This window comes from Mya arenaria, chromosome 9, assembly GCF_026914265.1.
Source record: "Mya arenaria isolate MELC-2E11 chromosome 9, ASM2691426v1".
NCBI classification, from domain to species: domain Eukaryota; kingdom Metazoa; phylum Mollusca; class Bivalvia; order Myida; family Myidae; genus Mya; species Mya arenaria.
The window spans coordinates 44,491,985-44,507,235 of record NC_069130.1 but is presented as its reverse complement, the minus strand read 5'-3'; the positions used below and the strand labels follow the sequence as shown (position 1 = coordinate 44,507,235).

The window sequence follows — 15,251 nt, the reverse complement described above, 5'->3', positions numbered from 1 at the left end:
TTCACATGTCTGGATGATGTAGAGAACAAAAACACAGGTACACGTATTCATTCACATGTCTGGATGACGTAGAGAACAAAAACACACGTACACGTACCCATTGACATGCCTGGATGATGTAGAGAACAAAAACACACATACACGTACCCATTCACATGTCTGGATGATGTAGAGAACAAAAACACAGGCACACGTACCCATTGACATGCCTGGATGATGTAGAGAACAAAAACACACATACACGTACCCATTCACATGTATGTATGACGTAAAGAACATAAACATACGTACACGTAGCCACACACATGTCTGTATGACGTAAAGAACATAAACATACGTACACGTAGCCGAACACATGTCTGTATGACGTAAAGAACATAAACATACGTACATGTAGCCGTACACACGCCTGTATGACATAAAGAACATAAACATACGTACACGTAGCCGTACACACGCCTGTATGACGTAAAGAACATAAACATACGTACACGTAGCCGTACACACGCCTGTATGACATAAAGAACATAAACACACGTACAAGTACCCATACACATGCCTGTATTACGTAAGGAACAAAACACACGTACACGTACCCTTTTATAGAAGTTTCGCAGACGTCTTTTAAAAGTTCAGGCTAGGTTTTGTTATGATTCGCTTATTCAGCAAAATAAATAATAACAAAAAAAGCGTGGCCTTTTCATTCAGTCTGAAAGAAACAACCCGGACAAAAATGGCATGTCAAATATTCGTGTGACATAAGGTTATATAAACCTTCATATTGTAACTAACCTCTTCTAAAAGGATTTGTTCGTCTTCAAGGTTTCTTTCATACGATCAAGTTAGGATTGTTCTATCTGGTTAAGGATATCTCTAGTTGTAAATTTGGGACAACGTTTTGATGAACTATTATTAGGATTGAACGATTTAAAATTGAACTCATTAAGGCGGATGTATAGTAATTCAGGGTTTACTTAACTTTTCCGACACTCGTCGCATTAACTTTTGCATTAAAGGGATAAAACTATAACAGGTATATTGAAAACAATCATTTAACACCATAGATGCTACACGTATTTCATAACGCTGATGACAGCAATATTATTACAAAATGCATATGTTTGAAATGCATATGTTTGAAATAGTATTCATCATCATCATCATCATCATCATCATCATCATCATCATCATCATCATCATCATCATCATCATTATAATTACCATTATTATTATTATTATTATTATTATTATTATTATTATTATTATTATTATTATAAATATTATTATTATTATTATTATTATTATTATTATTATTATTATTATTATTATTATTATTATTATTATTGTTATTATTATTATTATTATTATTATTATTATTATTATTATTATTATTATTATTATTATTATATTATTATTATTAGTAGTAGTAGTAGTAGTAGTAGTAGTAGTAGTAGTAGTAGTAGTAGTAGTAGTAGTAGTAGTAGTAGTAGTAGTAGTAGTAGTAGTAGTAGTAGTTGTAGTTGTAGTGGTAGTAGTAGTAGTAGTAGTAGTAGTAGTAGTAGTAGTAGTAGTAGTAGTAGTAGTATCATTATTATTATTATTATTATTATTATTTTTATTTTTATTATTATTATTATTATTATTATTATTATTATTATTATTATTATTATTATCATTATCATTATTATTATTATAATAGTTTTATTATTATTATTATTATTATTATTATTATTATTATTATTATTATTATTATTATTATCATTATTATTATTATTATTATTATAATTATTATTATTATTATTATTATTATTATTATTATTATTATTATTATTATTATTATTATTATATATTAGTTTATTATTATTATTATTATTATTATTATTATTATTATTATTATTATTATTATTATTGTTATCATTATTATTATTATTATATTATTATTATTACTTTTTATTATTATATTAGTTTTATTATTTTTATTATTATTATTATCAGTATTATTATTATTATTATTATTATTATTATTATTATTATTATTATTATTATTATTATTATTATTATTATTATTATATTGTTATTATTATGCACTAAAACATCTTTGCATTGAAATGATTAATAGCATACTTTAAGTACATTATTTTCCTTTTAGTTAAATTCCATTCTCATGATAATCTTAAATATAATTTCCTTTCATAGTCCTCAACCTCTCTCTAAAAGGAAGGATATTAAACATTGTATACCAAAACGAAAACAGTGTGCTCATCTCTATTATGTTTATCAGGGAGTTAAAGCTGCACTCTCACAGATTTACCATTTTTACAACTTTTTTTTTATTTTTTGTCTTGGAAAGAGCAAATTTTTGCGTAAATATCTGCAACCCATTGATGTAAGATTGCTGATAAAAAAATCAGATCAAAGATTTTCATATTTCCGTTCGAAAATTAATGTTTTATGGCTTAAACAAGTACTAACGGTTTAAGAAAAATGCATAAAACATCATTTTTTGAACTTAAATATAAAAATCTGCGATATAATTTTTTGTCAGCAGTCTTATATAATTGGTTTCCATGGATCGTCGCAAAATTGGCTCGTTCCAAGACAAAAAATAAAAAAGTTGTCAAAACGTTCAATCTGTGAGAGTGCAGCTTTAAGATGGGTCGTAAAATCGGGGCATGGTCTTGTCCCTGTAGTTCATAATGTTTTTTGTTTGTTTACAGTTTTAGTTACACAATGCGGGAGTTCAGTCATAAAACCGTCATACCAGCCATGTACCTAGTTATTGGCATAATTTTCCTCCTAGCGTCGGCATCAAAATATTGCTTTGCTAAGGCGCAACAACCGCCGCTTCCACAAACACAGAAAGAGGCGAGATACGTCCTTCAGAACATGCTAAAGGTTTGTTGCTTATCACTTATCAGATTCTGCCCACACTGAATAATAATACATTTCCCGGCCTAGACGCATGTAAGTTTGGTTGGTGGTCGCAAAGCCGGGCAAGTGTTTTTTCTCCGGGTTCTCCGGTTTCCCCTACACTACAAGACCACAATCTCACGCAACATCGTGACAAAAATTGTAAAATAAAGTAAAACTTAAAACTAATTATACATTGGACCGATTGTTCAGAAATTTGTAAAAGTTAACAATGAACTGACTTGTTGTTAACTTTTAATTCTTTCCTTTTTCGGAAGGTTAATGGAAACACTTTTGATCTGCAGTATATTTTACTAAATTTGAGACATTTGGTTCAGCTGTACTTGCTTTATTTTTAAGAAATATAACACACCACTAAGGGCCATATGACATGATAGCACCTGCCAGTCAGCCAGCGAAGGTGTATATGGACCGAGGCATATGTTCACCATATGGCCCGAAGTCGTGTGTTATATTCCTTATATTTTACCGAACATTTCATGTAAAGATTCTATATTTTGAAAGCGCTATTAATGTAGTCATTGAACAGAACAATTAATGATCGATTGAGACAAATGTTCGCCGTTGTTAAAATCACAAGTCGTCCTCACCATTTAATGACGTCAGCGAAATTCTGACAATCGACAATGTCCGTATTTTGATATTCATCATAGAACATATCGCGCCTACTGTCGACGAGCTTGTTAAAGACGACAGTTGATAATATGTTTATCTTGTTCAAACAGGTCTAAAAAAATTGTATATCGCTTCCTGGTTTTGCCCAATTTTACTTCCTGATAATGTCTTCTTGTCGGTACTGGGCTTTCTCAATCATTTTCTACAGTTCCTTTACTACGTTATATGAAGGTTAGGTGGAAACATGATTTATTAATCATTTATATAAAACGTCAGATTACAGCATTTTTTATAGACAAGTATATGCATGATAAACTGAAACGGAAGCAGGACCTATAATATCTCTCAATAAGGAGGTTTTTGAGTAGGAGTTCAATATAACTGGATTCCGAAACCGATTCAGAAAAACATTGTGGCTTCCTTGTTCCAAAGCCATTAACCATAAACACGTTACTATAATCAATCCTTAGGTCAAACCTAACGAATGTTGTCTTTTCTAGAACATTTTGTAAACAAAACAAAACGTTGCTAGGTAAGTAGGGAAATCATTCTTAATTTTGAAAAATATTGTATGTGCACATAGTATGCACATCGTTATAATGTTGACATACATATGTAATCATATATTAATGTTGCTTAGAACGTAGCACAATACAAGTAAACTACATCAAATTGTACAAATAATAGTGCAAATAATAGTGTTAATAAACTGTTTGTCTTTATATCACACGCCTTAACGGGATACAAAATGACAGATGATTGTGGGTGTTATATAATATATCATATAATATAATGTATCCAACGTCCGTAGCAAACATCAGAAAGCACCGTTATTTGTTAAGCAAGTATATACATGATAAATTGAAACGAAATCAAGATCTATGATGTTTCTCTGTTGTGAGGTTTTAAGTAGGAGTTCAATAAAATTGGACTTCGAAACCCATTCAGATACATCATGTGTTGTTGTTTTTGTGGTTTCCCGTTGCTATAAAATTCAAACATTAACGTTTTCCGGAATTTATTGCTAAGCTCAAATAAAAAATTATGTGGTTACTGTTACATAACGAAAAAGACAAAACAAAACCCCACCTGGCTAGGTAGATAGGAAAGAAAAAATTAATTGTGGACATTATTTCATTTGTACTTATTATGTATATCTTTGTATTGCACAAATACCTATTTATTCTGACATAAATGTTGCCAAGAAGGTCGTCATGTTATGATTTCAAACGCTATTCGAATGATTTTGGATAACGTGCTTAGATGTTTATATACTATCGATATTCTTTCAGACCAACCCTGCTGAAGAAGGGCAACTAAAGATATTACCACAAGCCCCAGACAATATGACAGCGAAACAAGCACATTTTGGGCCTGTGGTTAACATGGCAATAAATGGTAATGTTTATTTCTGAAAACATGGCAACAAACAAAATAAAACGTATTATTGTCTAAACAAAATCAAAGAACTAAAAGTGCTGCTGGAAGGTGATTTGTTTAATTAATATTACATTGGCTCTCGTTTTCGCCAGTATTGTATTCATATCATGAGACCATCCTTATATTGTTCTCAGTGTGTAATAATGTTTCTTAAATAATATGGACGATATTGGAATACTGACAACATAACAATAAACAGAAAAAATGTGTTATTGTATAAAACAAAAATGGTGTATTTTTGACTGATACTGCCATAAATGCTGAAAACTATGTGTGTTTACTAGAAAATGGCTTGCTTGTTTGACTGTGTGTATTAATTTGTTTGGTGGTAAGACAATATACAGACATGTATTTAAAGACGGTTTCAGATACAGGCCCATGATTCACATTTACCATGGTATTAAATTTAATGGATATGTATGCCAATTCAAACGCAGGGATCACTTCGTGACCTCATCTCTACCGTCAAGTCTCCTAGAGGTCTTTGGCAAGGGCCATGTATATTACAACACCAAGGGTGTCTCACGAAGGTCAATCTGGTGGAAGCACAATTCTCTTAGTTTTCACAGAAAGAGTTTACAACTTTAATTCCTTTTCAAAAACTTTGAATTATTATACACCTACTTCCCGTGTTTCCAGCGATCGGTGAAATGTTGAAACCCAACAATGAAACTGCCCAAGTTGCCAAAATCAACTCTAGACCAGGAGCCAATGCTGCCGGAGAATTGAACGCCTCGAATTTACTTTCTCAGTCTACAGTGCTTCAAGAAGTGTTGGAACTCATTTCAGATCAGGTAACATGTTCAGTTAAGGTTCCAGTGCTTCCCGTTTGAATAAAGTGATTAAGACTTCATTTAAATATATATATATATATATATATATATATATATATATAAGTTTGAACAATACCAAGCGTATACTAGGTATTAGTTTGTTGCATTGTACCAAAACATATTTGTCTTCTACTGTGTTTGTTTTACAATTGCTTATCACATCTTGTATTGGTAAAATAGTGTTAAGCATGTGAATTTTGTTTGTGTTGCTTGAACGTATTATGTATCTCGTTGAGTGTGGTTTAGGTTTGAACTATAAATAAGGTCAACAATTGTTTTGTGTTCGTTTTGTTCTTATAGTATACATTGCATTATTAATTGTGTATTATAAAAATAACATTTTAAAGATACAAGAAGGCCAAATCGAAGCTGCGAAAAACAACATAACTATCGGGAACAATATGGCATCCCTTTTTGGCCTAGTGAGTCCTCTGAAGCTCCTCAAAGACTTGGCTGGTAACCATCCGGCACGACAGATTTTACAAAATTCCCCGCAGGGATCGGTCAATGAAAAGTGTTTAAATGACCTTACCGATATGGTGGACTCGGCTGTTGCAGGAAAAATGTGGGCTTTGAATAGTGAGTATTGTATTACTTAAATGGAAGTTCATAAAATTTGTGTATTTTCCAACTAAATTATAATTCAATTGAATATTTATACGTTTATATCCTTAGTCCATTGTTGTTTGGTCCCCTGCATTGTGCTTCTAAACAGGGTTTTTTTTTTGTTTACTACTTGGCTTTTCCCTATACTTTCCATTTTATTATCATTGTCTTTTTATTGAAATAGAAGATCGAGGCCATATTTGGATATTGAAATTAAATTTTATTATATAGTTAATTAATTGCATTTATAACAACGTATGCAGTATTCTGCTCCTTAGTTCGTTTGCATGTAGCATATTTTGTTTGTATATATAAATACAAAATCATTGTATTTAAGAAGAAAAACATATTTATGGCAATGTTTAAATAGTGACACACACCATACAGTTCATAAATTTGTAACGATGTTTGCAGTACTCCTTTGTGTATAATGCAAATTTCGTTTGTCTTTCTAACAACGCATTCCCTTTATAGAGACCAAACACCATTGGATTTATCCAATATCATTGAAAATATCACGTCTAAATGTGATGTGCTATTGTTTGCTTCGCAAACCGATGCTTTAAACAAATTACCGTCAATGTCCTATCTTAAAAATAGCAAACGGCCTGTAAATATGTTGGCGGTGGTGTATGCGGACATGTGTAGAATCACGGAAAATTGACATATTCAGCGCACTGAATTATTAAAAGACCATCATGTTGTGAAGCTGATGGTAAACCACATGATGTATCTTCTCATTGATACTGGCCCAATGTAAAACCAATGCTATGTAAGAGCTGCTATAGAAGATAATGTAATTAGGTTCTACAGTGCCTATATGACAATGATAATAAATCAAAAAACAGATTCAATATTTATTGATATAACACACAAGAGGCCATTCCCAATATTAATAACATTAAGGTGGTTGCATATGAACTTCAACATATGTATAAGATAATTGATTTCGTTAGGAAGAAAGGGCTATCGATATAAGATCATAAAAACAAAGATTCTTCCTCCCTCTGATTATAAAGAAAGGTTTTGCAACAAAATTTATGTACATTGTTTAGCTATCATTTCTAGGGAGACACAGTATTCTCCCTCCCCAGGCAAGTTGATCCAATTATTTGGTCATGCTGGAAATCTTTATATTGTCCACGGGCAAAGATAACAATGTACCCGTACGGAACTACTTTTGTTCAACATAGAACTCCAGGAAAACACATTTTCACTATATTTTATTTAACAGAGTTGGGAAATAAATCCATGGCCGCTCGTGTATGATAAGTCCATCCCAACCTTGCGCAGGGTGTTCTGCGGAAACTCGCTAAAACTTGTTTCCGCAAAACACCCGATGCACCAGTCTTACACGAGCGGCAATAGATGCTACTTATGTACATAGAATCAACACATTTCCAAATCGTTCCGCTTTTCTATTTCCATTTAACAAATTCCAACTTTATTTGACAAATCCTCATTTTAACAGAACTCTAAAATTTATTATGATTCAAACAGTTATTAAATTTCCAATTGTGCTTTTTACGGTCTTCGAAAAAATGTAACAAATTCAAAAATGCGTTAACAGAACATCCCTCAGTTGAACATCTTGACCTGCCTCCACTGTCACAAGCATTGTGTTTACATTTCCCATAAACTTTGGTCGAAAGTCTCTTCAACTTGTTTTAATGATTCTATCCTCAGTGATTGACGCCGATGGGAAGCCATCAGCAGGTATTCTTCGAGGCTCATTCTACTTCGTTGGCTCTTACGACGAATGCATCCTTGTAAAACCTAGCATAAAGGCTGGTGATGTCATAGGCGGGAAAAAGCGTACTTCGTCGAGCAGTTTTAATACCAGATTTTGTCGTATTGATATTGCAATTCCGAAGAAGATCATTGATTCGTTACATGTCGTAAGTTTACATATATGTTCATATTTCTCTGTGCTTAATAAAATTGTCTTGGCAATATCAAAGGCAATATTGCAAAAAACAAGACAGAATCATGACAGAAACCAAGATACCAAAAATACTTGCTTGCAATCATATTTTGACCTGACTGAGTGAGCAAGAAAATCTTCTATTTCATATAAAACTTTTCACAAATAAGAATAATTAATATTACATATTCACGTACTAAGACAATATTCATGTTTAACTACAATCAACTTAGTGACAATATTCATGTTTAACTACAATCAACTTAGTGACAATATTCATGTTTAACTACAATCACCTTCGTGACAATATTCATGTTTAACTACAATCAACTTAGTGACAATATTCATGTTTAACTTTAATCAACTTAGTGACAATATTTATGTTTAACTTCAATCAACTTAGTGACAATATTCATGTTTAACTTCAATCAACTTAGTGACAATATTCATGTTTAACTACAATCAACTTAGTGACAATATTCATGTTTAACTACAATCAACTTAGTGACAATATTCATGTTTAACTACAATTAACTTAGTGACAATATTCTCGTTTAACTACAATCAACTTAGTGCGCACACATTCACGTCAATATTATAAATCAAATCGCGTTTTATTCAAAAAAATTGTGAATTGAAGGTACTTAGTCTACATGTATTTCTCAATCACAAGATTGCCTGTTTGAGTGATGTAGCTTGTAAATTTATTGGTAAAAATACAACTTTTATAGCGTATAATGTTATCTTATGATATCATTGTACAGAACACCCATGGCATCCACCTGAAGGTCACGACGGGCTTGTGTGTTCCTGACTCGTGCCGCAGCTCTGATGTTAAGGGATTGTTCAGCCTAGGTATGTCTGTAGCTACTGGTTCTGGTATATAACGTGTGTACTGATATGCATTTGCAATTAACCTGAGCCCATGTTTTCAATAGATCACTGGTCTGACATAGGACACAAACTCCAAAAAGCAAAATATGTACGAAAATATGTGCTACTTGTCAGTGATTAATATTTACCAATTTTCACCACCAATGATCTGCCCGAATGAAATTAACACGTTTGATCTTACAGAAACATGGTACTAGGCTAAAATATCATGAATCTACTAAAGCCATTTCTCACTCTTAAGTCAATTTACCACAAGCCATCATAGTTACTACAGGGATTTAGTTACTCTTTAGTTTTGGTCGATATACACATACATACAATTAACTATGCAACATTGCAATAGTTCTGTTTTAACTATGCTATTCCATAATTTGGCTTTTTATAAAAACCTCTTTGATAGAGGTTGATGATTGTCAAGCAAAGCAGTCGTCTCGTAAACATAGTCTATTTCTTCCTTCTTATGGGAAATCACTAATTTCCAGTGCGGGGGCGTTTAAAGGAATGAATTGCTTTCGTCTTTCTCGGTAAAGCGACGCTTAATATTAATAAAAGCGGCATGATTCAGTTGTCACCAGAGCGTTTCGTATTCGTAACATGACACAATGGCCTTAATTGAACGCACATACTTTCCTATCTATTTGTGTCCCGTACAGAAATAAATTCGTTCTACTATGCATCAAAAATGATATCGAAAAGCAACACAACTGCCATTATAATCACGTTCGTAGATATGTTTCTGCGAATATTTGACGGGAGATGTATCAATTTACAAGAACCATGAAATAATAATGACAGATAATATGCCAACACATCAAAACGTTATGACAGAAGTGTTGCTTTGGGAGTAATCACATTTGACATGCTTGTGAAGTTATGTATGGCTGGGGTATCCAATTTATCAGAGCATCACAAAAAATAATATTTAGTAATGACAGAGGAATGGTACAATTTCTGCTGTCTCATGTTGATCTAAATATTAATCGTAATGCTCGTAATAATTCGTATCCTACGTAAAATGTTAAAAAGATATCAAGCATATCATTGACACGCATTGGATCGCTGGGCAGATTCCCATTCAAATATTTAAGAATGCTCTGACAACCAAATTTCATTTAGCAGATTACAATACGGAAATTTCCATTTAGTATCGAAAACAACCACAAAATGTCTTTAAAGTCATTAATTGAGTTAATCAAGTGGGTATTTTAGTGGACTCATTTTTTTGTTCTTCTTAATGATTAATTGTTTATCAGACATAAAATAACACTTAATTGATACTTGGCACACAGTATGTTGTTGCACATAACGGTTTCATCACACGTACGTTAACAAATGCCATTCACAAAATAGGTTATACACATTTAACCAAAAAATAGAACATAACATTAGGGCATTTAAGCAACATGAGAGCAACTTAGTTGTCAAATGAAAATCGAATGCATACATGGAGCAAATAAATAAACTAGTTTATTACGTGACAAAACAGACCTACCTACCCTATTTTAAGGCATGACACAGGAACCAGACTTACTTATTTATTTTGTTTGTTTGTTTGGCCTTATCATGATATAACATCATTACATTTTGAATTTAGGTGCAATGTCGCTCTACTTTTGTAATGATAGTCATCAGTTCAAAGAGAGCACAAAATTATCATAACATTACATATTTGGTATTGATAATGTTAGTGGAGCATATAGTGTAATGTTGCATCAACTCCAGTGTATCCTGCTTCTATTAATGCTCAGTACAAAACATATGATGCACTACAGGTTAACTGTCTATATAGTGTATGACAAAACATATGATGTACTACAGGTTAACTGTCTATATAGTGTATGACAAAACATATGATGTACTACAGGTTAACTGTCTATATAGTGTATGACAAAACATATGATGTACAACAGGTTAACTGTCTATATAGTGTATGACAAAACAAATGATGTACTACAGGTTAACTGTCTATATAGTGTATGACAAAACATATGATGTACTACAGGTTAACTGTCTATATAGTGTATGACAAAACAAATGATGTACTACAGGTTAACTGTCTATATAGTGTATGACAAAACATATGATGTACAACAGGTTAACTGTCTATATAGTGTATGACAAAACATATGATGTACTACAGGTTAACTGTCTATATAGTGTATGACAAAACATATGATGTACTACAGGTTAACTGTCTATATAGTGTATGACAAAACATATGATGTACTACAGGTTAACTGTCTATATAGTGTGTGTTTCACTTATTTTAAAAAATATATACAAACCATTTATTTACCTGATCAATAAATACACAACATTCGAGTGGTAGAAGTTACAGAAAAAAGGCTACAATGCTCTGCTATACGAACATATAAGTACCTGATCAATAAATACACAACATTCGAGTGGTAGAAGTTACAGAAAAAAGGCTACAATGCTCTGCTATACGAACATATAAATACCTGATCAATAAATACACAACATTCGAGTGGTAGAAGTTACAGAAAAAAAGGCTACAATGCTCTGCTATACGAACATATAAGTACCTGATCAATACATACACAACATTCGAGTGGTAGAAGTTACAGAAAAAAGGCTACAATGCTCTGCTATACGAACATATAAGTACCTGATCAATAAATACACAACATTCGAGTGGTAGAAGTTACAGAAAAAAGGCTACAATGCTCTGCTATACGAACATATAAGTACCTGATCAATAAATACACAACATTCGAGTGGTAGAAGTTACAGAAAAAAGGCTACAATGCTCTGCTATACGAACATATAAGTATAACACTAGCAAGAGTTTCCGTCTTAGATAAGACTTTTGATAGTTCGTTATCATAAACACTTAGTTTTGCACAACAGTTCAGCTACTATGCTCAGCTATACGAATATATATATTACACCAGTAAGATTTTCCGTCTAAAATTAATAGTTGGCAAACATTAGTTCGTAAACATGAGCGCGTAGAAAAGTTCCTGTTCGTATTGTGTTAAGCCTGATTTAGATTCCCCAGTTATATCATTATTCTCTATTAAGTTAAACGTTTAAGTCAGGCATGAACCAAAATAAAACTTTAATAGTTCTAGACAGTTCATTTTTCAGAATAGCAAGTATTGCTTTCCGTTTTCTTCTGGATTGTAACGATCACAATGCAATACAGTTGTGCATCAATCTCCTTAAAATGAAATGTTATTGAAGAAGACTGTTTACATTTCAACCAATAATTGCCAAGCATGTCAGACGAGGAAGACTACAATTTAAACCATCGGATTTTAGTTATCACTTTAATCCCCAGCTTTCAATGTTTTAAAATTGTCTCGTCCTTAAGGAAATTATTGTCATACAAAACTCAAGACAATAATGATTTAGCAAAGCTTTTCATTTTACTAAAATAGACCTTATTCATTGAATATTTAAGAAGGCATCCTTGACGAAGACCTGGAGAGATTTAAGTAAAAACAATAATTGAGTTATACGCGTAGGTGCCACTATCAGTCAGAGATGGTAAAGCAAGATTTATATATGTAAATGTTTATCAATCAATCAATTAATCAATCAATTAATCAATCAATCAATCTATCATTCATTCAACCAATCAATCATTTCTTTTCCTCCAATACAGAACATTTTAAAGTGCTCTAAACTGAGGAATACGGATCACAGTAAACAAAGTTAACATATTTAACATATGTGATAATATAATAGTTACACACGTGTATATTTAATGCGATAAATGTTAGAATTTGTTTTCCAGTTCATTCTATAATGATTCCACGTTATGCTTTTAACTAGTAGTATTATGTGTAATGCTTATCAAAATAACGACACGGAGGATAATAAAAAGTGTGTGTGTTTGTTTATAATTATCTGACCGATACTAAATGCTACGGTTACACGTAGATTTTTACATTCGCTAGAAGGTAACTTAAAGGTGTCAATTTTATTTCCAGGCCAATTGAAACGACTGAAGTTAAAGATAGAGAACTCATACTGTTATGGAGACAAGGATTTGAGGACAGACAATACTGCACTTGTAGCCATGTAAGTTGAAGTGATTCAAGTTAATTGTAAACACGCTAACACGCTAACACGCCTCCCCCCACCCAGGTCCGGGGAATAGCGAGGACTTTGATGTTCGGCCCGGGTAAAATAGCCGTCCTGAGGGGACAAAAGCCCCCGAACCACAGGGACCCTAGGTTAGGACCATCACGGGAATAGCGAGGGAAATGGGCCGTGTTTTACCTTCCAGATGGCCCAGTAGTGGTACACCTTATTTGGAAGTAAGAGTGGTCCCAAACTCGGCATATACAGTATTTCCTCAAATGAGCATGGACTTTTCAATACGAGCAATTGTTTGGCCCAAACAACATTATTGCACATGGTATAGAGAACAGACGCAAAAATCGTGTCGTCTCACACTTTGTCCCAGTTGAGTTGCCATGTTTAAAAATAGTGCGGATTGAATTTGTTTAGCACGTTGCAAGCCAAGAGCTCTTTTCACACACTTAATATCAATAAGCGGCTTAGCCAACGCGCTGCAATTTTCAGCAGGGGTAATCTTTTGCCAAGGGTTCCACCACCGATGTTTATCTGTGAGTTTGTGTCTACGTTGTTTCGCTGCAATTTTCCACTTTCTTGAATTGTGAGTTTGTGTCTACGTTGTTTCGCTGCAATTTTCCACTTTCTTGCATGGGGAGCTATAAATGTTGTGTGTATTATTCGCATGAGAAAGTCACGAGATGAATGTACATCAATATACCGACGTTATTTTTAAACTTACTAGGTAGAAATACTCGAGAAAAAAATGAATTGGAATGGTAAACTAAAACTTCGAAAGATTCACAGGTCATAAGTGATGTGTTAGATCAGTAAGCATTGTACAAAACGATTGCATTTTTTCACTTTTCTTGCACTTGTATCATCTGGTATCTAGTTCCTTTAAAACTTTTTCCTTTAAATGTCCCACCATTTATTTGCAGTCTTGGGAAACTATGTCTTAATCATAATAATAAGACCTAGATTTGCTTGCTTCAGGTCAATTGTTAACTTTGAAAAACTTTCTAGCTTCCTTTTTTCTTTATCCTAATAATATTTTTCACATGACTATTTGGTTTCCAGCCTCTGGCTATTGTTTATTTGTCTCTTCTTTGCTGTTATCTGCTATTGGTCATTAACCAGACGACTGAGTGATTTTGCTGCGGTGCATCATTGGCAACGACGATACCCATTCCTTTATTATTTCAAAACATATTTTAGCAGGGCATAATTTAAAACAGGGGCTCCCAATCGAGACCAACAACAGTTTGAATGGATAGTCAAGTGAGGTGTACTGGACAGACATTTATGAAACACCATTTCTTTTACAGATTTGTATTGGCATTTTTCGCCTTTCTCATTGTATTCGGAACATTATGTGACATTGCCAAAAGAAGACGAGTATCAAAGAAACAGATTCCTATGCAGGAAGAGAGTATAAATGAATCACGATATACCTCCATCCGTGATCTCATTAACCAACACCCACAAACAACGTCCGTTGAAATAATATCCTCGGAAAATCAGGGTAACTTGTTGTGTTTACTCATTGCGTAATACGCATATGTTTATTACTTTACGATAACGAATAATTACATTGCTTTTTGCAGAAGATAAACAAATAACAATTACAAGTAGCAATAATAGTAGTTGCTGCAGCTAAGCAGCAGCAGTAGAACATTAAGAAGTTGTAGTAATGATGTACATCAATATTATTATTTTATTTTCTATCAATATTATTATTTTGATTATTATTATTATTATTATTATTATTATTATTATTATTATTATTATTATTATTATTATTATCACGATTATCATGATTATTATTTTTATTTTTATTATTATTATTATTATTATTATTATTATTATTATTATTATTATTATCATGATTATTATTTTTATTGTTATTATTATTATTATTATTATTATTATTATTATTATTATTATTATTATTATTTCAG

At 32.4% G+C, this 15,251-nt stretch overlaps 1 protein-coding gene across 2 annotated transcripts in view; it reads left to right on the top strand.

Annotated features, from left to right (window-relative positions):
* The first annotated feature begins 805 nt into the window (after window positions 1-805).
* Window positions 806-15,251, top strand: part of LOC128246443 (O-acyltransferase like protein-like) — a 31,846-nt gene continuing 17,400 nt past the window's right edge. For both annotated transcript variants that reach the window (XM_052964656.1, XM_052964657.1), the window contains exons 1-9: window positions 806-1,033; window positions 2,718-2,895; window positions 4,839-4,944; window positions 5,626-5,780; window positions 6,167-6,398; window positions 8,112-8,323; window positions 9,114-9,204; window positions 13,203-13,293; window positions 14,619-14,815. In XM_052964656.1, the coding sequence (XP_052820616.1) occupies window positions 2,731-2,895; window positions 4,839-4,944; window positions 5,626-5,780; window positions 6,167-6,398; window positions 8,112-8,323; window positions 9,114-9,204; window positions 13,203-13,293; window positions 14,619-14,815 (1,249 nt within the window). In that variant the 5' untranslated portion in view covers window positions 806-1,033; window positions 2,718-2,730. The remainder of the gene's footprint in view (window positions 1,034-2,717; window positions 2,896-4,838; window positions 4,945-5,625; window positions 5,781-6,166; window positions 6,399-8,111; window positions 8,324-9,113; window positions 9,205-13,202; window positions 13,294-14,618; window positions 14,816-15,251) is intronic.